A 24,470-nucleotide genomic window follows, 5' to 3' on the forward strand; every position below is an offset into this window, starting at 1 on the left:
GAAGTCGGTCCGTCTTCTCCCTGGGCGCCGCCATCTTCCAAGATGGCGGGCGCATGCTCAGTACGCCCGCCGAATCTGCAGGCTGTCAGATTCGTTACAGGTACATTTTGATCGCTGTGGTAGGTTCTACCACAGCGATCAAAATAAAAAAATAATAAATAAACCCCCCCCTTTATCACCCCCATAGGTAGGGACAATAATAAAATAAAGAAAATATTTTTTTTTCTTTTTCCACTAGGGTTAGGGTTAGAACTAGGGGTAGGGTTAGGGGTAGGGTTAGGGTTACGGGTATGGTTAGGGTTAGGGGTAGGGTTATGGCATGTGCACACAGAGCGGATCGGCCGCGGATCCGCAGCGGATCGGCAGCGGATCGGCAGCGGATCAGCCGCGGATCGGCAGCGGATCGGCCGCGGATCCGCAGCGGATCGGCAGCGGATCGGCCGCGGATCGGCAGCGGATCGGCAGCGGATCGGCAGCGGATCGGCCGCGGATCTGCAGCGGATTGGCCGCGGATCCGCAGCGGATCCGCAGCGGATTGGCCGCGGATCTGCAGCGGATAGGCAGCGGATTGGCCGCGGATCTGCAGCGGATTGGCAGCGGATCCGCAGCGGATTGGCCGCTGCGAATTCGAAGCAGTTTTCCATCAGGTTTACAGTACCATGTACACCTAAGGAAAACCAAATCTGCTGTGCCCATGGTGTGGAAAATTCCGTGCAGAAACGCTGCATTGTATTTTCCGCAGCATGTCAATTCTTTGTGCGGATTCCGCAGCGTTTTACACCTGTTCCTCAATAGGAATCCGCAGGTGAAATCCGCACAAAAAAACACTGGAAATCTGCTGTAAATCCGCAGGCAAAACGCAGTGCCTTTTACCTGCAGATTTTTCAAAAATCGTGCGGAAAAATCTCACACGAATCCGCAACGTGGGCACATACCCTTAGGGTTAGGGTTGGAATTAGGGCTAGGGTTGGAAATAGGGTTAAGAATAGGCTTGTGGTTAGGGTTACGGATAGGGTTAGGGGTGTGTTGGGGTTACAGTTGTGGTTAGGGTTGGGATTAGGGTTACGGTTGGGATTAGGGTTAGGATTAGGGTTGGAATTAGGGTTACGGTTGTGTTGCGGTTAGGGTTGTGGTTAGGGGTGTGTTGGGGTTAGGGTTGTGATTAGGGTTATGGCTACAGTTGGGATTAGGATTAGGGGTGTGTTGGGGTTAGTGTTGAAGTTAGAATTGAGGGGTTTCCACTGTTTAGGCACATCAGGGGTCTCCAAACGCAACATGGCGCCACCATTGATTCCAGCCAATCTTGCGTTCAAAAAGTCAAATGGTGCTCCCGCCCTTCCAAGCCCCGACGTGCGCCCAAACAGTGGTTTACCCCCACATTTGGGGTACCAGCGTACTCAGGACAAACTGGGCAACAACTGTTGGGGTCCAATTTCTCCTGTTACCTTTGCAAAAATAAAAAATTACTTGCTAAAACATAATTTTTGAGGAAAGAACAATTATTTTTTATTTTCACGGCTCTGCGTTATAAACTTCTGTGAAGCACTTGGGGGTTGAAAGTGCTCACCACACATCTAGATAAGTTCCTTCGGGGGTCTAGTTTCCAAAATGGGGTCACTTGTGGGGTGTTTCTACTGTTTAGGCACACCAGGGGCTCTGGAAATGCAATGTGACGCCCGCAGACCATTCCATCAAAGTCTGCATTTCAAATGTCACTACTTCCCTTCCGAGCCCTGACGTGTGCCCAAACAGTGGTTTACCCCCACATATGGGGTATCAGCGTACTCACAACAAACTGGGCAACAAATATTGGGGTCCAAATTCTCCTGTTACCCTTGTGAAAATAAAAAATTGCTTGCTAAAACATCTTTTTTGAGGAAAGAAAAATGATTTTTTATTTTCACGGCTCTGCGTTGTAAACTTCTGTGAAGCACTTGGGGGTTCAAAGTGCTCACCACACATCTAGATAAGTTCCCTTGGGGGTCTAGTTTCCAAAATGGAGTCACTTGTGGGGAGTTCCTACTGTTTAGGCACATCAGGGGCTCTGCAAACGCAACCTGATGCCCGCAGAGCATTCCATCAAAGTCTGCATTTCAAAACGTCACTACTTCCCTTCCGAACCCCGACGTGTGCCAAAACAGTGGTTTACCCCCACATATGGGGTATCAGCGTACTCAGGAGAAACTGGACAACAACTTTTGGGGTCCAATTTCTCCTGTTACTCTTGCAAAAATAAAAAAATTCTGGGCTAAAAAAATATTTTTGAGGAAAGGAAACACATTTTTTATTTTCATGGCTCTGCGTTATAAACTTCTGTGAAGCACTTGGGGGTTCAAAGTGCTCACCACACATCTAGATTAGTTCCTTGGGAGGTCTAGTTTCCAAAATGGGGTCACTTGTGCGGGAGCTCCAATGTTTGGGCACACAGGGGCTCTCCAAACGCGACATGGTGTCCGCTAATGATTGGATTTAATTTTCCATTCAAAAAGCCAAATGGCGTGCCTTCCCTTCTGAGCCCTGCCGTGCGCCCAAACAGTGGTTTACCCCCACATATGGGGTATCATCGTACTCAGGACAAACTGGACAACAACATTTGGGATCCAATTTCTCCTATTACCCTTGGGAAAATAAAAAATTCTGGGCTAAAAATCATTTTTGAGGAAAGAAAAATTATTTTTTTATTTTCACGGCTCTGCGTTATAAACTTCTGTGAAGCACCTGGGGGTTATAAGTGCTCACTATGCATCTAGATAAGTTCCTTGGGGGGTCTAGTTTCCAAAATGGGGTCACTTGTAGGGGAGCTCCAATGTTTAGGCACACAGGGGCTCTCCAAACGCGACATGGTGTCCGCTAACGATTGGAGCTAATTTTCCATTCAAAAAGTCAAATGGCACGCCTCCCCTTCCGAGCCTTGCCGTGCACCCAAACAGTGGTTTACCCCCACATATGAGGTATCGGCATACTCAGGAGAAATTGTCCAACAAATTTTAGGATCCATTTTATCCTGTTGCCCATGTGAAAATGAAAGAATTGAGGCTAAAAGAAATTTTGTGTGAAAAAAAAGTACTTTTTCATTTTTGCGGATCAATTTGTGAAGCACCTGGGGGTTTAAAGTGCTCACTATGCCTCTAGATGAGTTCCTTGGGGGGTCTAGTTTCCAAAATGGGGTCACTTGTGGAGGAGCTCCAATGTTTAGGCACACAGGGGCTTTCCAAACGCGACATGGTGTCCGCTAACGATGGAGATAATTTTTCATTCAAAAAGTCAAATGGCGCTCCTTCCCTTCTGAGCCTTACCATGTGCCCAAACAGTGGTTTACCCCCACATGTGAGGTATTGGTGTACTCAGGAGAAATTGCCCAACAAAATTTAGGATCCATTTTATCCTGTTGCCCATGTGAAAATGAAAAAATTGAGGCTAAAATAATTTTTTTGTGAAAAAAAAGTACTTTTTCATTTTTACGGATCAATTTGTGAAGCACCTGGGGGTTTAAAGTGCTCACTATGCTTCTAGATAAGTTCCTTGGGGGGTCTAGTTTCCAAAATGGGGTCACTTGTGGGGGAGCTCCAATGTTTAGGCACACGGGGGCTCTCCAAACGCGACATGGTGTCCGCTAAAGATTGGAGCTAATTTTTCATTGAAAAAGTCAAATGGCGCTCCTTCCCTTCCGAGCCCTGCCGTGCGCCCAAACAGTGGTTTACCCCCACATATGAGGTATCAGCGTACTCAGGACAAATTGGACAACAACGTCCGTGGTCCAGTTTCTCCTTTTACCCTTGGGAAAATAAAAAATTTTTCGCTAAAATATCATTTTTGTGACTAAAAAGTTAAATGTTAATTTTTTACTTCCATGTTGCTTCTGCTGCTGTGAAACACCTGAAGGGTTAATAAACTTCTTGAATGTGGTTTTGAGCACCTTGAGGGGTGCAGTTTTTAGAATGGTGTCACTTTTGGGTATTTTCAGCCATATAGAACCCTCAAACTGACTTCAAATGTGAGGTGGTCCCTAAAAAAAATGGTTTTGTAAATTTTGTTGTAAAAATGAGAAATCACTGGTCAAATTTTAACCCTTATAACTTCCTAGCAAAAAAAAAATTTGTTTCCAAAATTGTGCTGATGTAAAGTAGACATGTGGGAAATGTTATTTATTAACTATTTTGCGTCACATAACTCTCTGGTTTAACAGAATAAAAATTCAAAATGTGAAAATTGCGAAATTTTCAAAATTTTTGCCAAATTTCCGTTTTTTTCACAAATAAACTCAGAAATTATCGACCTAAATTTACCACTAACATGAAGCCCAATATGTCACGAAAAAACAATCTCAGAATCGCTAGGATCCGTTGAAGCGTTCCTGAGTTATTACCTCATAAAGGGACACTGGTCAGAATTGCAAAAAACGGCAAGGTCATGAAGGGGTTAAGATCCAACCGCCACAAGGGCAGATAACAGCTCATCAATGGGGTTGACGAATGGTAGACCCCCACCGATATGACATTGATGACCTCTCTAGAGGATACATCATCAATACCTTAGTCCCAGAGAGCCCTATCAATCACCGTTACGAAAAAATATAGAAAAAAGTCAGCTCACCCATCTAACGGTCCCTGTATCCAAGCACGGAAGCTGCAGTGTAGCAGGAACAAGTAAATCATGAAGATATAGTCCAGGTCTGTAAAAAAATTGTTATATCTTTAGTACAAAAATATATTTCAAAAAATCATTACATGTCTTAAAATCACAACCCCCATATGGGATTATATTGTTGGCAGGTGCGTTTCGAACAATTCTTAGTCCTTGCATGAATAAGAACTGTTGTTCGAAACGCGTCTGCCCACAATATATTTCCATGTGGGGGTTGTGATTTTTTTTTAAAGACATGTAATGATTTTTATGAATATTTTTGTAATAAAGATTTTAACATTTTTTTTACTGATCTCCTGAGCTGGATTATATCTTCATCATTAATCACAGTGGTAGATGGGAAGTTGATTTTCCACAGATCGTAAATAAAATGCACATGTGTTGCATGTGGATTCTATTGAGGGGTCTTAATTTTTTGTGTGAATTTTAACATGTTTTGTAATGGGTTAACTCCACTGTGGAAGTACACAGAAACAATTTCACATGTGGTGAAAATGTAAAACTCATAGTAAGGTTGTGGATGAAATCTCATCTACTTTGCTGCTACTTACATCAACTGTTTCCATCTCTGGCTAGAAAAGCTGCCATTTCTACACTCCATGAGAACTTGCCCAAAGAGCGTTGATTTGTTCTCCAATATCTAAACTTCTGTGCAAAGATTGCATTCATAGTGTTCGAGGTGGTTATGGTAACGGCACAGAACACCCTTCTTCACATTCTGTATAAAGCCTGGATCGACTGGGCTTCATAAGAGATTTCCAGCTTTACAATAGGGTACAATACAGTAGTACTGTACAAATGACCGTAAGTTTAAGTCTCCTAGAGTAAGCTGAGAATAAAAGTGTGAAATGGTGACAAATATTTTTAAATACTCTAAAAAGAAAATTACAGTTCAAAATTACTCTCCTATTCCCAAAGCGCAAAAAACCCCAAAAATAATTAGGAAATGTTATTTGTTTGGACACTTACTGATTCGCCAATCCCAAGTGTCTATTTTTATTCTGTGTGATAAATGACAAGAAAAAGACCAATATGACAGAATTGCTTTTGTTGGTCACTTTGCCATCTAATGAAAAAAAGATCTGAAATCCGTATATACCTGAAAATGGAACAATTTCAAAGCTACAGCTTGTCGAAAAATAATCCTTTATAAAATGTTGTGGCTAAAAATAAAAAGTTATGGTTCTCCGGGTATGCCAAAACACAACATGTTTAGTAGCCAAACTAAATTAAGTGTGTACATTTGGTGTCACCATTTTTACTTCAAAGTCAAACAAAAGAAAAGAATGGCGTAGAAGCTTTTTATTTTTTTTTCTATTTTTATACCTTTTTGATTTTTTTTTTCTATTTTTTTTTTCAGTTTATTTTTTTGGAAAAGCGAATTATGTAACTTAAAACTGCTCGTTACACTAAAAAAAAACAAGCCCTCATATGGGAGAGAATGTAAAAAAAGAGTGGTTCTTTACAAGTGAGGAGGCTATAGTGAGAAATGTCTGTCCTCAAGGGGTTAATATCCTTGTGAATTGGTTCATGTGTAGACTAAGGCCCATATTGTCTCTCACTGGCTGTCGTTCTCCATATGCTATGTTATATGAGGAGACATTGTGTCCCAGTCGGTGGTTTGGTTTGTGTAGTTTACATTTTTCGTCTAGTATATGGAGCCGAACACGTGACTGATCTTTTGAAGACTTTTTTTTTAAATAACCTGGGATTGATCAACCGAACTGAGGTTTACAAATGGCCTGTAACACAGCCTGTTCCTGGGCATTGTTCTCGCTCACGCTGCCTCTCGCTCCTTTGCTGCCGTTTCGGGGCAAGCATTTCAGCCTGAAAAGTAATTTCACTTTTTTTGGAAGCAGTGTTTGTGCTTGACAAAAGCAAACAAAACCCCTCGGTGACATCAGACGTTTTCCTCGGAAAGGTCTCTTCCCTCCTGTGCTGGGCAGCTTTGTGGTGCAGGAGAAATGACGAGGCCCTTTTATAAAGCAAAAAAAGAAAAAAAAATTCAGTTGCCTTGAGATGGTTCTGAGAATTCTTTAGAAAGTAGCCTTTAGAAGTAAGTTTACATTGTATTGCTTCGTACTCTTTGCCATCACCTTGAGGATTCTGATCAATATTTTCTATTCCCTCCTTGTAATTAGTGCGTTGGGAGAGAACTGTTGGTTCCATTATCAGACAGCAGAATCGCCCAATGACACCAGAAGCTGTCCGTGATGAGTGGTCAAAGATTTGTGATTTTGATAATGCTACTAAGCCACAAACAATTCAAGGTAACCATATTAATCAGGTTTCAAAATGTTCTTACAACTAATGAAATGTGTGCTTTATTTTATTTTTTTTAAAATCATACCTGTTTTTAGCTTATTAATTTATTAGCAGGTTTTTGCTATGTAATCTGACAACCGCGTGGTGTATGGACAGAAACCCAGATTTCAGTGATGTATCAGTTAGTTTACAGGGTGCAGCCGTTATGATAGTCAGTTTTCTCTGCTGCAGAGCTCTGAATGCTGAGCTGTGTATACTCCCCCACATCACTGATTGGCCGCTTTCCATGTACATATACAGAAGACTGCTAATCAGTGCTGTGGGCGTGGTTGGACTAGGAGGCTCAAGACACCTAGTCCTGTAGTGATAATATCCTGCTAATAAAATACTGTTTTTATTGAAACTGCAAAACCATGCCCAATAAGTGATGCATCCCTGGAATTGAAGTCTCACCCCCTATATCATGCGACCATTTTGTGTAATCTATATTGGTTTAGCTTGCGGAGTGTTGGAGTTGTGTCTCGCCTAGTCTCCACTTTAGCTGGGAATCTTTTCCACTTATAGAAAATTCTTCTACTCCATAATTGTTGCTGAATACCATGATCTTCCCAGAATTTTATCTTTAATCTCTACAGCCGCGTGGCAGGTTTCCCAACCTCCTTTACAATTTTTTATTTTTGTCAGTTGTGAAAAAAAAACAACATGGGACACTCATAAGTTTCACATTGAATTTGAAAACAAGAAAATAATCCTAGAGAATTCATTAAATATGTCCTCTTCTATACGTACGTTATCAATGTGTACTGTGAGATTTAGAGCTGTCCTGGGCTTCAAAATGCACTTGTAAAAGTAGGTTTTAGAATTCCCTCAAAACGAAGGCAGAAACTGTATAGGCCCAAGGTCTCAAATGTATGAACTTTGTAGGATATTTCTGAAAATGTATAATTTAGATCGAATTGATGCATAAATAGGATTTTAAGCAACTGAGCTTTGATATTGTGGGAATAGCTCTTTATTCCTTCTTAATATGTAACAAACCTGTACATCCTATTCTGGTACTGGTGTATGTAGCAGGCTCAGCAGCTGAGCAGATGCCAGCGGTGGTACAAAGACAACCTCCACCTTTTAACCACTTCACGACATTTGCCGCATGTGTACGGTGCATGTCTGAAGCAGGTGTGAAGGGTGGGCTTACCCAGCGAGTCCACCCCATACCTGATGGCTGTTAACTTGATAAATGCCGCTGTGAATCTCTGACAGCGGCGTTTAACATGCACCGACGTGCGCATGTGTCATTAAGTTCAAAAGAGACTGAATTTTGCTATATGTATGGATGATCTTAAACTCCTCTAAGGGGGCTAACAGAAAAAAAAGTTGTAAAAAATATGAAAAAATATAAAAAACCTAAAATTTAAAAACGCTCCCCCCTTCCCTCCATTGTGAGTAAAGGTATTAAAAAATATATACATATGTTGTATCACCGCCTTAAGAAATGTCCGATCTATCAAAATATGAAAATAATTGCGGTAACCCGATCGGTAAATGGAAAAAAATCAAGAACACTAAAATAGTTTTTTTTTTTTTTTTTTGGTTGCTGCATTTCCACAAAAAATGCTGTAACAAACGATCAAAAAGTCACATCTATCCCAAAATGATACTAATGAAAGCATACATCGGCCGAAAAATAAAAATGTTACGGGTCAGGGAAAATGGCGACACAACCCCTAAAATTTATTTTTGCAAACTTCTGACATTTTTTCCACCACTAAGGTAATAATAAAAAAAAAAAATCAACACATTTGATATTGCCATAATCGTATTGATGAGGAGAATCATATTACTTGATAACTTTTGCCACAAAATGTACACCGTGAAAACAATTGCCAAAAAACAATGTCAGAATTTTGTTTTTTTTCACAATTTCACTGCATTTGGAATTTTTTTTTTCCATTTTTCGAGTACAGTTTGTGGTAAAATTAATGGTATCATTTAAAAGTGCAACTCATCCTGCAAAAAAAACAAACCCTCATACATCTATTGAACAGAAAAACAAAAGATTTGGAAATGAGGGGAGAGAAAAAAGGAAACGCAAAAACGGAAATTGGCTGTGGTGTGAAGGGGTTAACAGCTGCAACCAGAGAGAGGCTTTGATTGTTGCCGATAACCCCTTCACGACATGCGCCGTACTGTTACGGTGCATGTCGTGTCTCCCCCTTTGATGTGGGCTCCGGCGCTGAGCCCACATCAAAGTCGCGACATGTCAGCTGTTTTGTACAGCTGACATGTGTGCGCAATAGCAGCGTGTGAAGCCGCTATTAACCTGTTAAATGCCGCTGTCAAACGCTGACAGCAGCATTTAACTACTGCTTCCGGCCACGTGGCCGGAAATGAGCTCATCGCCGACCCCTGTCACATGTGTCAGGACAGTAACCATAAAGGTCCTTGAGACCTCTATGGTTACTGATGCCGGCATGTTGTGAGCGCCCCCTTGTGGTCGGCGCTCATAGCAAGCCTGCATTTCAGCTACATAGCAGCGATCTAATGATGTAGCTTTGCCGATCGCGTTATGCCAGCTTCTAGGCTCCCATGGAGGCTATTGAAGCATGGCACAAGTTTAAAAAAAATGTTTTTAAAAATATAAAAAAATAAAAAAAATATAAAAGTTTAAATTACTCCCCTTTCGCCCCATCCTAAATAAAACAATAAAAAAAATTTAAACCTACACTTATTTGGTATCGCCGCATTCAGAATCACCCGATCTATCAATAAAAAAAAGCATTAACCTGATCGCTAAACAGCGTAGCGAGAAAAAAATTTGAAACGCTAGAATTACGTTTTTTTGGTCACCGCGACATTGCATTAAAATGCAATAACGGGCGATCAGCACAAATGTGGTATCATTAAAAACGTCAGCTCGGCACGCAAAAAATAAGCCCTTATCCGACCCCAGATCACGAAAAATGGAGATGCTTCGGGTATAGGAAAATGGTGCCTTTTTTTTTTTTTTTACTTTTTTTAAGCAAAGTTTTGAATTTTTTTTCACCACTTAGATAAATAACGTAGACATGTTAGGTGTCTATGAACTCGTAGTGACCTGTAGAATCATAATGGCAGGTCAGTTTTAGCATTTAGTGATCCTAGCAAAAAAGCCAAGCAAAAAACAAGTGTGGGATTGCACTTTTTTGCAATTTCACCACACTTGGAATTTTTTCCCCGTTTTCTAGTACCAGACATGGTAAAACCAATGGTGTCGTTCAAAAGTACAATTCGTCCCGCAAAAAATAAGCCCTCACATGACCATACTGACGGAAAAATAAAAAAGTTATGGCTCTGGGAAGGAGGGGAGCGAAAAACGCGAAAAAGAAAAAGGCGCCGCGTCTTGAAAAGGTTAAATGCTGCTCTCAATCTTTTGATTTGAAGTGCGATTGTGGGGGCTGGGGGTTGCAATGGCTACATTGAGCCTGCTAAAGACACCCATGACTTTCATCTTAGTGAACAGGGAAAATTTAGTAGGAAAATCAGTTTCCCCATATACTGCAATACTTGTGTTACATTTTATAGAACAAACTATTGTAGTTTATGAAATCGCCCACCCTTTAAAAAAGTAAAACATTTAAAATGTTTTAATACGGTCAACACCGTAAAGCGGAGCAAAAAAAATTAAATCTAAAATCAAAAGTAGATGTTTTCACACTGCAATGCTTCCCATTAAAAAATACAATTAAAAACTACCCAAACAGTGTATGTATCCAAAGATGCTACCACTTAAAGGTTGTCCACTACTTGGATAACCCCTTCTCATTCCCCATGTTGGGTAACATACTCGCCTTTCTTGCCATCGCTGTTCAAGCGGTGTCACAACTCTCGTTCCCAGGGCTCATGTAAGATTGTTACGTCACATGATTGGGCACAGCGCTGGCATTACTGTGGTCAAATCGAACATCAAGAAGAAATCAGAGAGCAGCCGCAGCCCTGACTTCCTGCTGATATTCAGTACATCCGATGGTGGGGACAGGGACGCCAGCGCTGATTGGGTACAGGGCCCTTGTGACGTAACAACCTCATGTGAGCCCCGGCAGCGTAGGGGAGTATAGATGTTTTTATTTTAACTGAGCCAAGTATGCGGTATTAGAAGGGGGTGTCCTAGTAGTGGAAAACCCCCTTAAGAGATCAGCGTCAAAGAATGAAAATGTTGCAGAATTCAGAAAATAGCTGCACGATTGCCTTTCTTTTTTTCCTATAAATTTCAATTTATTTTTTTTTATTTTAATTTTTTTTAACGCTACGTTCGATATCTGCATAATTGTGCCGATCTGGAATGTCATGTTGCCAGAAAATTTCTAGTGCTAAATGAATATCTTAAAGACAAAACCCCAAAATTAATGATGGTGATGCAGTTTTTGTACCACTTTGCCACAAAATTTCCAGTACATTATATGGTTAAATGGTGGGATTAATAACTACAGCTTGGCCTGCAAAAAATCAAGCCTCCACATGTGTATGCTGGTGATAAAATAAAGTTATAGTAACATGAATGTGCAAAAAAATAGAAAATGACCAATCACTAATGGGATAATGATATTTTGCAACGTGTTTTTACTGATGAAACCTTTGTGTCTGCCTGCGCTAAAGAAAGCGCAAATTAAAAAAGCATCATACCACTTTGTGATGCTGCAGCAGTGTACAGTAAGACCTGCCGGGGGTTTTCAATGTTGGGTTCTGACGTCGTTCTTATAGTTAACCTTAACAACTGGAAGAGAATAAATGACCCTGAAAATGAAAAACTAAAATATACAAATAAGATCCAGGAAGCCGGAGCTGTTTGCAATTTTCAGCTTTTCTTTAACTGGGCCCAAGGCCTTGGCATGTCCGCTGTGTCCTTGACATGTGTTACTGTGGAGCAGGCGGACAGGCTGTCATTACCCAGGCTTACGGTGTGGAAGATGAGTGTTTGCTGCAACATCTTAGCAGTGCAAAATGCATGGAAGTCCTAAAGACTATAAACAAGCCGCAGTAACGCTCTGTAAGATCTTTTTGATCCCAGTGGCACTGTTGAAAATGTATTAGTGTTTTCTCTTTGACGAAAATTCCTTGTTAAAAAAAAGATTGAAATCTCCTTCCAAAGTTGCACATATCTCCCCCAGGAGAGATTTCACATCCTGACATTTAAGACATAAACAGAGCAATGGACGGCTGAGGAGCGCTCGGTCACTGTGCTCTTGAGTCAGGAGTCTGCTGTAATTGCTTTGACTCTGATTTGTCTTTTCCCTTCTAATTGTATGAAAAGGCTTTTCTATTTAAATTCCGTGTTCACAGGATATGAAATTACAATTAATAGAATTTATCTTTATAATTACGATTGTGCTCACTATTGAACAATGACATGATTCCCGGTTGGCATGCAGACTCATTTCCTGACTTTACAGGTTTTTAGTAATGTAACATGTCTACCAGTTTTATGACATTTCTACATCTTTCTAAATACTTCTAAGTATTTTTCGTTTCTTAAAGGGAATCTGTCGGTAATATCAATCCTCCTAAGCTGTCTATATGGATATGCAGGTCATATGAAACCAAATAAAATGATACCTTGATATCTGTGATTCGATGTCATATTCCAGAGAAATCCACATTTTTTTTATGTAAATGAGCTGTTAAGATTTATGGGCTGGACACTGATCTGCATGAGACTCTGCCTCCAGAGCTTATTTTTAATAAAAGGGAGCATTACCAGTGTGAGACATGTAACGAATAGTGATGAGCAAGTGTACTCGTTGCTCGGGTTTTCCCGAACATGCTCGGGTGGTCTCCGAGTATTTGTAAGTGCATGATTTACAGCTGCTAGACAGCTTCAATACATGTGGGGATTCCCTAGCAACCGGGCAACCCCCACATGTACTCAGGCTGGCTAGCAGCCATAAATCATGCAGCTGCTTCAACAAAAACTAAATCTCTGAGCAGTTACAAATACTTAGAGACCACCCGAGCAACGAGTATACTCACTCATCACTAGTAACTAACATAATAAAATAGAACTTAACGTTGTCTCCTTACAAACACATTTGCTGCAGCTCTTACAGCTCTGCTCAAAAACATTTATCCCCTCCTTCTAGGTCATACATGTCAAACCTAGGTCTATGGGCCAAATCTGGCGAGCGGTGTAATTATATTTGGCTCATGAGAAAATATCAAAAGTCTACTAGTGCTGGTCTGCCGGTAGACAGCGCGTGCACCGTTAATACTACAATGCCCTCATTTCCAGTCCCGCACACTCCCTGGTTACTACAAGGCTGTTTACAAAACTCCCTGTAGTAACTCACTCTGCAGCTCTGCGGCACCTCCTGACCAGCATAGTCCCCTCCTCTTCTCTCTACATCAGCACGCATGCCCCCTGTGATCTCCCATACATCTCATCGTTCATAGGGCCGACTACCCTCTATCTCCTCCACAAGGTGGGCACGGGGATGCTATTGAGCCGCTGCGCTGATGCCATGATTTATTTTATTGCTCTATTCGGCCATGTATGCTCCATTTCCTTTTTTGTACGTTATCCTTTCCCTGTGTATTGAGATCTTAACCTTTGCGTTCACTCCCTACCATATTGACTCTGCGAATATTATGGTTTCAGGGCTGTTTTTGTATTTCTGAAATTCTCTACTTCCCTAGATTTCCTTCCATTTGAGAGTCGTCACACACTTTGCATCACCCTGTATACTGCTATCTACCATGCCCTCAGCCCTAACTTCGGCAGTATTGGGGTCCTCCCTACCCAAGAAAGATTCCCCCAACACATTTTTTCCCCCTCCATCCTTAACCCCCTTTTTTCTGTTGCTATTAATGTTATTCCTTTACATGTTTTCATCAGGTTTACTTCAATTTCTCTATGTTTATAGTATTGATTTTTGCTTGTTCCAGATTCAATGTTTAAGCAAAACATAAGTTTGTATCCATATGTAAAGGTACATTTTTTTATCTGCTTTCTAAATAATTTTCTAAAAACTTTGCTGCTTTAGTGCCTTTAACCCCTTTCAGAAATTGGGCGTATTAGTGCGCCGATGTCGGACACCCTCCCTTTGATGTGTGCTACCATAGGTGAGATCACATATTTCCACCACATGTCAGCTGTTTTGAACAGCTGACATGTACCGCTAACAGCCATGGGAGGAATCGCGATCCACACACGGCTGTTAACCTGTTAAATGCCGCTATCAAACTCTGACAGCGGCATAACACGCGCTTCCAGCAAGTGTGCCAGAAATCCTGCCCATCGGCGCCGTGTCACATGACCACGGGTTACTAATGGGTTTCAATGACAACCAGAGGTCTCCAGCGATCTGTATGTAGCAGAGGCGATTGGGTTATGGCAGTGTCTAGTCTCCCCTGGAGACTTTTGAAGCATGCCAGAAGTAAAAATTATTTTTTTTTTAAATATGAAAAAAATAAAAAGAATGTAAAAGTTCAAATCACCCCTCTTTTGCCCCATTAAAAAAAAACATTAAAAAAAAATCAAACATACACATATTTGGTATCGCCATGTTCAGAATCACCCGATCTATCAATATAAAAAAAGAATTAAGCCATTTGCTAAACGGCGTAACGAGAAAAAAGTCAAAACGGCAGAATTACATTTTTCTGGTCGCCACAAAGTTGCATTAAAATGCAATAACAGGCGATCAAAGATTGTATCTGCACCAAAATGGTATCTTTAAAGGGAACCTATCACCCCGTTTTTTTCGGTATGAGATAAAAATACTGTTAAATAGGGCCTGAGCTGTGCATTACAATAGTGTAGTTTGTGGACCCCGATTCCCCACCTATGCTGCCGAAATACGTTACCAAAGTAGTCATTTTCGCCTGTCAATCAGGCTGGTCAGGTCGGATGGGCGTGGCTTCTTCCCCCAGATATTGCGTAGTTTTCCGTTGGTGGCGTAGTGGTGTGCGCATGTCCAAGGTCCCCAATCCTGCACGGGGGGGTGAAAATAGCAGCGATGTCCGTTATTCCATTGGTGGTCGGTGGGCGCGGCCATCTTCCTTTGGCCGCGCGTGCGCAGAAGCGGCGCTCTGCTGGCCGCGGCTTCAGGAAAATGGCCGCGGGATGCCGCGCGTGCGCAGATGGAGATCGCGGCGGCCATTTTCCTGAAGCCGCGGCCAGCAGAGCGCCGCTTCTGCGCACGCGCGGCCAAAGGAAGATGGCCGCGCCCACCGACCACCAATGGAATAACGGACATCGCTGCTATTTTCACCCCCCCGTGCAGGATTGGGGACGTTGGACATGCGCACACCACTACGCCACCAACGGAAAACTACGCAATATCTGGGGGAAGAAGCCACGCCCATCCGACCTGACCAGCCTGATTGACAGGCGAAAATGACTACTTTGGTAACGTATTTCGGCAGCATAGGTGGGGAATCGGGGTCCACAAACTACACTATTGTAATGCACAGCTCAGGCCATATTTAACAGTATTTTTATCTCATACCGAAAAAAACGGGGTGATAGGTTCCCTTTAAAAACGTTAGCTCGGCACGCAAACAAAAAGCCCTCACCCATCCCAAGATCACGAAAAATGGAGACGCTGCGGGTATCAGGAAATCCCGCAATTCTTTTTCTTTTTTTAAACAAACTTTGTAATTTTGTAACTTAGGTAAAAAAGAACCTAGACATTTTTGGTGTCTGTGAATTCGTAATGACCTGGAGAATCATAGTGGCATGTCAGTTTTAGCATTTAGTGAACATAGTAAAAAAGCAAAACCTAAAACAATTTTGGAATTACACTTTATTTGCAATTTCACCACACTTGGAATTTTTCCAGGTTTTCCAGTGCACGATATGTTAAAACCAATGGTGTTGTTCAAAAGACGGGAAAACGCCCCCCACACGTGCATACGCATAACACACATTGATGACCTCCGTGTGACACGCATCGGTATCGAGGAAGTAGCGCTGCAGTAAGCGCTGTTCCCCGGCGGCAGGTGCTGAAGCCGGCTCTCATCATTCTCCCCTGCGCTTCCTTAGATCGCAGCCAGCGGTTGTGGAATACCCCGATCATCCGCATCTACTGTCACTGTTATTAGCAGCGGGTGTCGAATGATGGGGATAAGAGTCCCAAAAGCCCCCACCTGCTGTCATTCGGACTTTAATAGAACGCTCATCATTCTCCTCTGCTCACCGGCATAGCAGGGGAGAATAATGAGAGCCGGCTTCAGCACCTGCCACTGAGGAACAGAACTTACTGTAGCGCTTCTTCCCTGGCGGCTGTCCATGTGGTACTGATGTGGCACACGGTTGCCACATGTAGTACACACATGGACATGGATATCTCCGGTACCGTTTTTTCTGGTACTGGAAATAAGCCACGTGTGAAACTATACATAGGTCTCAATAGGGCAGAGAAAATGGCGAATAAGAAGCGATAATGATTTGAGCTAATAAAAGAAAGGGGCACACTGATACACACAGACCTCACATCCAGCTTTTACTAGTGGGAGACACTCCTACAAGAGACAACTTTTTAGTTAATGAAATTCCACCAACATGCTGTATAGAAAACATTTTTTTTTTCATGTCTGAGGTCTCCACTGCCTATAAACCTATTATCCCTTCATCATGTTTTGGCATAAAAAGTACAACAAAAACTGATACATGTGTTTTTTGCACTAACCATTGCTTTCAATGGGTGAAAAAAAACCCCTGCAAATATACGGAAAGAAGTGACATGCTGTATTTTGCAATTCGCAGCTCTTTGACAGAACAGGAAAAAAACAAGATGTATGGATGAGATATCTGAAATGTCATAGACTGTGCTGACAGAAAAATGCTTGTTTGACAGGTTATTTATATGTGTGCAGTAGAGGAGTGGCAGCAGCTGACAAAGCTGGGACTGGCAAATACTAATGGTGCCCTGTGTAGCCATCTCTAGATGCCTCATAATGAGGAGAATGGGATCTCTTTACCTGTTTGGCATGGCTAGTATTTTAAATGTCACCATTGTGAGGCTATGTTCACACGTTGTGGATTTTACCACGGATCCGCAGCATTTTTGACGCCGCGGATCTGCAGCAGTTTCCCATGCGGTTTACAGTACCATGTAAACCTATGGAAAACCCAATCCGCTGTGCACATGCTACGGAAAAAAACGCGCGGAAACAAAGCGTTGTTTTTTTTCCTCAGCATGTCAATTGTTTGTGCGGATTTGCAGCATTTCTGCACCCATTGACTTGCATTGAGTCGGGCACATCCGCAGCTAACCGCAGATGTAAAAAAGATGTGCGGTTTAGCTGCGGTTGAAATGCTGCAGATCGGGAGGAAGGAGTGTGTGGGCGGTGTATGTGTGTGCGGGTGGGTCTGCGGGCTGTCAGTGGGTCTGCGGGGATTTGCCGGGGCTGTTGGGGGTCTGTGCGGGTCTGCCGGGGGTCTGTGCGAGGCTGCCGGGGGTCTGTGCGAGGCTGCCGGGGGTCTGTGCGAGGCTGCCGGGGGTCTGTGCGGGGCTATTGGGGGTCTGCGGGGCTGTGCGGGGAGTCTTTGGGTGGGTGTGTGTGTGTGTGCGTGCAGGCATCGTCCGATGGGACTGCAAGTCCTATCGGGCTATGCCTGCTACAGTGACAGTGATTGACACATTTAGACAATGATGGGACAGTAGTAGTCCCATCATCCGGCTAATGTGTTGAATGTAAAAAAAAAAAAAAAAAAACACTAACAGTACATACAACATAACATACTACATACAACATATGACATACAGAACATATAACATACAGCACATACAACAGTACATACGAAATACAACAGTATATACGACATAAAACAGTACATATAACATACAGCACATGCAACATACAACATTCCATACAACATGCAACAGTACATGCAACAGTACATGCAACAGTACATGCAACAGTAGGACATACAGTACATGCAACATACAGTACATGCAACATACAGTACATGCAACATACAGTACATGCAACATACAGTACATGCAACATACAGTACATGCAACATACAGTACATGCAACATACAGTACATGCAACATACAGTACATGCAACATACAGTACATGCAACATACAGTACATGCAACATACAGTACATGCAACATACAGTACATGCAACATACAGTACATGCAACATACAGTACATGCAACATACAGTACATGCAACATACAGTACATGCAACATATGACATACAGTACATGCAACATATGACATACAGTACATGCAACATATGACATACAGTACATGCAACATATGACATACAGTACATGCAACATATGACATACAGTACATGCAACATATGACATACAGTACATGCAACATACAACAGTACATACAACATATGACATACAGTACATACAACAGAACATGCAACATACAGTACATACAATATATAGATCCAGAAACACATGGGATACTTGCACATTGAACAAGTCTGTAGGAACATGTTCACACCACCAAGAAACTTGAAGACACAAAAGAGCACAGTGAGGTCAAAAATACTCTGTTGGAAAAAAAATCACAGTAATGAGCAAGTGCTAGTCAAAAAATGGAAAAACACAGGGTATTTAGTTGATACTTTTTTTGAAAAAAAAAAAGTATACTAAGCTGCTTCACCAATCGTCAAGGTATACCCATAATAGAGCAGTCCTAACTAATGTATATAATCCCTATCTGATGTATTTAAAAACCTGATCATCTGTATAGTACCTGTATAAACATATAGATATACAGTACATGCATACAGACATACAGTACACACAACATAGAGTACATACCATCACCTTGATCCCCGAAGCCATTTCTCACCTGTAAAAAATATCAAAATAATAAACAAGCAATATACTCTCTGATCCGCAGATTTCCAATTAATACGAGTGCCCCATGACGATCTCCCTTGGAGAGCAGCCACATCTTTCCAGGGGCTCCGACGATACAATGACAGAAGGTATCCTTTCACACTGTATTCCTCCGGCACTGTGAGAAATAGTCCCTATTCTCACTTGTGGCACTGCTGTGTGGGAAAATTCCCACACAACTTTGCCATAAAGTGAGATCCTGAACTTGGGTAACCTCTTCAGTGATGCACTGCAGGAGCCATTGTCTCCTGTCAGTGTCACTGGAGGCCTATAGAGCGGTGACATCACCTGATGTCACTGTTTTATAGGGGAGATCTTCGTGGGACACTCGTTATTAATTGGACTACGGCGAAAAGTGAGTATACAGTTGGTTTATTATTTTTAACTTTTTGCAGGCGATCGAGTATGGTAAGTATGGTGAAATTAGAATATTAAAATACTTTTTTCTGACTGTCATATTTTTATTGAACTCTTTCACTACTATAGGATTAGTAATGTATAGGCGTCTTATTGACACCTCTCCATTATTAGCCGGGCTTAAAGTCACCTTAAAATAGCAAGGTGACATTAACCCCTTTTTACCCCATATCCCACCGCTACAGGGGAGTGGGAAGAGAGGGGCTAAGTGCAGGAATTGGCGCATCTTACAGATGCGCCATTTCTGGGGCGGCTGGGGGCTGGTATTTGTAGCCGGGGGGAGGCAAATATCCATGGCCCCTCTCTAGGCTATGAATATCAGCCCGCAGCTGTCTTGCATAGCCTTTCTGGCTATAAAATATAGGGGGACCCCATGTCATTTTTTTGGGGGGGACAGCTGCGGGCTGATATTCATAGCCTGGGAAGGGGCCATGGGTATTACCCCCTTCCAAGGCTAGAAATCTTGGCCCCTGGCCGTTGGCTTTCCCCCTCTGGCGCAGAAAATTGCGTGGGAGCCCCCCATTTTTTTTTTTTTAATTAAACAAGGCCTTGCTATTATATATCTATGGATAAATCTATATATAGATGGATATCTATGGATATATCTATAGATATAACTATGGATATATCTATAGATACATAGCTATATCTATCCATATATCTATCTGGCTACTTTCACACATCAGGTTTTTGCCATCAGGCACAATCCGGCGAGCTTTGAAAAAAACAAATCCGTTTTTTTTTCTTCCGGATCCATTTTTTTCTCATATAGTTGTATTAGCACCGGATTGCGCCTGATGGCCACACGTTTCATCCGTTTTTGCTGCATCCGTCAAAAAAGCTGTTTCCGGCGGACGGAGAAACTGTACAGAGGAACGTTTTTTTTCTGCCCGGCGAAAAAACGCCCAGCGAGTGATCCGGCAAAAAACATATGAAACTGAGATGTGAAATGATGAATCCGGCCTCCGAATCCGGTTTTTCATGCATTTTTCCATTCAAATCATGCACATTTTCCATTCTCTCTCTCTCTCTCTCTCTCTCTCTCTCTCTCTCTCTCTCTCTCTCTCTCTCTCGATCAGTTGCATCAGTTTTTCACTATATGCAACGGATCCGTTTTTTCAAAAATTCGCCGGATCCTGCCTGACGTACGAAAACTGATTTGTGAAAGTAGCCTAACTATCCATATATCTATCTACATCTATCCATAGATATATCTATTCATATATCTTTCATCTATCTGTGTGTGTAATGGAGTGTGGGTTGGCCAAATGTAAAAGAGGAGGTTGGACAAGCATTTATTTAGCTTTCAAAAACGCATAAAAAATTCATCAAAAAACACTCCAAAAATGCGCAAAAAAGCATCAAAAAGGCATAAAAAATGCACAAAAAACTCACTTGCGTTTTCTGCTAAGAGCTGCGATTTAGTGCAGAAAAACCCGCAGGCAAATCTGCAATGTGTGCACATACCCTAAATGGTGAAATCCACAATGAGACTTTGCTGTGTAAACAGATATGCTACACATTTAAAATCTGCACCACAGGTCAACTTTCAAGTGGATTTTTTGCAGATTTTTTTTTTAGACTGCACAGGGATGAGATTTGGTAAAATCTCTTCCACTTTGCTGGTTCTGTAATACCCTGTGTATTATTGTACTGTAGTAAATATCGCTGCTTTGTTTTCCGGACTCTGGTTTCATCATGTGGACGATTTCCTAGTTAGCTCTTTGGTTAGGGCTCATTCAGACATCTGTTTTCGTTTACAAGTTCAATACGTGGATTTCAGTCTGTGACTGAGTTTTACTGACTGCTTGGTCCGCTCAAAATCACTAAGTTGTGTCCGATTTTGATCCAAACTTTAGCTCAATTTCATCAATGCAACTGTATGGGTCCATGAAATAAATCCGATGTTTTCACGGACTATTTGATGATGAAAGCTTGAGAAACCCCATAAGTCTTTTTTAATTCAACAAAAGCTGTTGAAACTCTTACCAAACAACTCTGATGGTGAAAAGCGGGGCTACGACCAAACAACTCTGATGGTAAAAAGTGCTGCTACGACCAAACAACTCTGATGGTAAAAAGTGCCCCTACGACCAAACAACTCTGATGGTAAAAAGTGCCCCTACGACCAAACAACTCTGATGGTAAAAAGTGCCGCTACGACCAAACAACTCTGATGGTAAAATGTGCCGCTACGACCAAACAACTCTGATGGTAAAAAGTGCCGCTACGACCAAACAACTCTGATGGTAAAAAGTGCCGCTACGACCAAACAACTCTGATGGTAAAAAGTGCCGCTACGACCAAACAACTCATGGTAATGACCAGGCCAAACGTTCCCTGCTATCCACCCCCACACGGTGTCCGCAGCCGAAGGAATTATGACACACACTGGTCTCGGGGATAACAGTTGCTTTTACTTCAGCCGGAACTGGAATTATAACTTGGAACAAATAAGGAACAGTCTCTCGTGGGTAGTCCACGGCAATTACAGTTTACACTTAGATGCTGAGATGTGATTGGGGTCTGGAGCTTTAAGAGCACTCGACAGTGTCTTTTAATAGCTTGCAGAAGAAGGTAGATGCAGCAATAAGAGGTTACAGACCTGTACTCTGGGCTAGCTCCACAGTGTGTCACGGCACGTGCACAAGTACTTATAGGTGAATGTAAAAACTGAGGTGATTCCAGTCACAAAGACTTTAGAATGATGTCTGTACAGGATTTAGAGGGAACTTAGACCTGCAGGAGATCTTGTAGTGAAAACAGCCTCCACGTGTGTTCTGCTCTCCCTGAGGGAACCCTCAAACTAAAGACTTGCCTGGAAAACAGCTCCTCCTATTGACCATGTGACTAGGAGCTGGCCAATAGGACACCGGATTCACATCTCAGATCCTCACAAAACAATAATTGAGTCATTGTACACTTTCACCATTAGGTGACGCCAGAACACAGCAAATGAGAAATGCGTTGCATCTAAGATGGAGGTGACAAGAAATGGAGAATTACAGCTTTCAAATGCCGGTGAATAATGTAGAGGGGCAGATAGCGAGTGAGCTGTAGTGTACAGAAGCTACTCACATTCCAGGATTACTTAAAGAAGGACACGCTCTCGACTGAGTCACTACATGATGGTAAAAAGTGCCACTACGATCAAACTCTGATAGCAAAAACTGCTGCTACGTCCAAACAACTCTGATGGCAAAAACTGCCGCTACGATCAAACTCTGATGGCAAAAACTGCCGCTACGTCCATAGTCAGTGATGAAACTTGGACCATTTTTTGCAGATGAGAAAAATCAATGATGTCTGAATGTGTCCTTATGATTTCTTTGCATGGCTAGGTCTGCTCAGCTTCATCTTTTTATCTGTGATGACTTTGTCTGACAATCTATCCTTGCATACAAAGGGAGTTTGTTTTTATTAGAAACTGAGCTTTCTGACCAGTATATGAATTCATGACATTTTTATGTAAAAATTGTGCCCAACAATGAGCAAAACGCACGTTTTATTAATAATCGTATTCCAAAAGTGTATGTGTTTTATTTATTATATAGTTTGGGGCTGGAGCCTTCCTGCATGTGATGACTCTTCCCTGTACTCCTGCCCTTGCTTTTATACTTTGCAACACAATGGAAGTGATTTCATTTCTGCTCATTGCATGCTTTCATTACCTCCTCTTGTCACAGCAGGGTGTGCTGCGCATTCAGTTTTTCTCTTGCTGATGATGGTCATGAATTGAAATAATTTGCCAACAAAAGTGATTTTTTAATGCTGCTATCTGTTAAGAAATAAGATTGGATGGGAATGATTTAAAATAAGGAAAAAAAGTGTTGACTCACAATGTCAGCACCTTGCACTCCTGCTGTTTTCAACGCTAGCTTTCTGAAAACAATGGCACATTACACCGTATATGTTCAATATCTCATCTTTGTTATGCGCGTCCTGGCTTTGTCGGCTGCAATAACACTCGAACTGATAAATCAAATGGGGTTCATAGAATCTAGCGATTTTATTTCCTCTGCCGCCGGTTTGTGCGCACGTGCAGTCTGGTAGGAGGTAATGAAATCGTTATATTGGTGGAAGTGCACAAATGGATGTAGATTTGAAAAGCACCTTATTACGTTTTAAATGAGAAATCAATTCTGACATTGTATCTACAAGTCCGGCACACGCTTCGTGAGCGACTGTGGTCCAGAGACGGAATGATTCCTCAATCTGCTGCCATTGGAAAACAATAGCTGGCATTAACAAGTTTTGACCAATTTGCTGTCTGATTATACTTCTACTAGAAGACTGATGTTCTGCTTGAAGGAGAAAGATTACAGGAAACTGTACACTGTTCAATTGCTTAATTTCAGACATTGATTGGCTATGCCGGCCCGATGGGAATATAGCATTTTGCTCTACAGAATGTTCTATGAAATGCTGTGTGTAAAAGGCCCCCTTTTAAAGATTTTGTGGTTTTCTTTAAGGTTAAAAAAAAGACAAGTTAAGTAAACAGGTTTACAAGTTTGTAGCTTATGTTCTGATTGGTATAAGCTGTTGATGTTCCCTGTTGTGGGTGAAGCTTGGTTTCTATATGATGGGTGATAATTATAAAAAACAAACAAACAAAAAAAAACACAGTAGTGATATAAAAATATGCTCATGAATTATTGAAGGACAAAAGTAATTAATTTTTTTTTTTAAGTACCGTAGTATTTCTAAATCTGGGTACCACCATGGGGTCTCCGGCCTTCCTGGTTCAGTGATGGTTGGAGGTTGCCAAGGATCTCTTCAGTAATTCCATCTCTAGAACCAGCAGATGGATTCTCAATACTCAGGAAATGGAAGTAGTTTCTATAATGACGTACACAGAAGTAGAGCTGTGCTATACACTGATTCCAACCCAAGCTTTACTAATCGTTATTGTTTAAGGAGGAGTAGGTGAGTTGTGACCATTTCGGTACCTATTGTTGATCCTGTGTTATCTGCTATGTATTGAATGGTTACCGGTAATTATAACCTAGTTTGTGATAATGAGATTGAAAAGTGTATCTAGTATTAGACCTAGTGTCCAGCTTGAAAATTGCCAAATTATGGATTTTTTTAAATGATATTTAGTTATATAGGAAATCAGGGAAACCAATTTATAAAAAAAAAAATAATAATTTAACTTAAATGAAAGTGGTCAGTAGGCTCAACCCTCTTAAGCCGTCTATATGGACATGTGGGTCATAGATACCGTAGTTGAATAAAATGATACCTTGATATCTGCGATCCGATCTCTTATTCCAGAGAAATCCATGTTTT

General features: G+C 41.6%; 1 protein-coding gene across 1 annotated transcript in view; it reads left to right on the top strand.

The window, feature by feature from the left end:
* The window catches only part of HSD17B4 (hydroxysteroid 17-beta dehydrogenase 4), a 412,752-nt gene that overhangs the window by 159,407 nt on the left and 228,875 nt on the right, over window positions 1-24,470 (top strand). Inside the window, exon 11 of the mRNA XM_077290859.1 lies at window positions 6,786-6,914. Coding sequence (XP_077146974.1) covers window positions 6,786-6,914 — 129 coding nt within the window. The remainder of the gene's footprint in view (window positions 1-6,785; window positions 6,915-24,470) is intronic.

The sequence above is a fragment of the Ranitomeya variabilis genome, chromosome 1 (assembly GCF_051348905.1).
Source record: "Ranitomeya variabilis isolate aRanVar5 chromosome 1, aRanVar5.hap1, whole genome shotgun sequence".
Classification (NCBI taxonomy): domain Eukaryota; kingdom Metazoa; phylum Chordata; class Amphibia; order Anura; family Dendrobatidae; genus Ranitomeya; species Ranitomeya variabilis.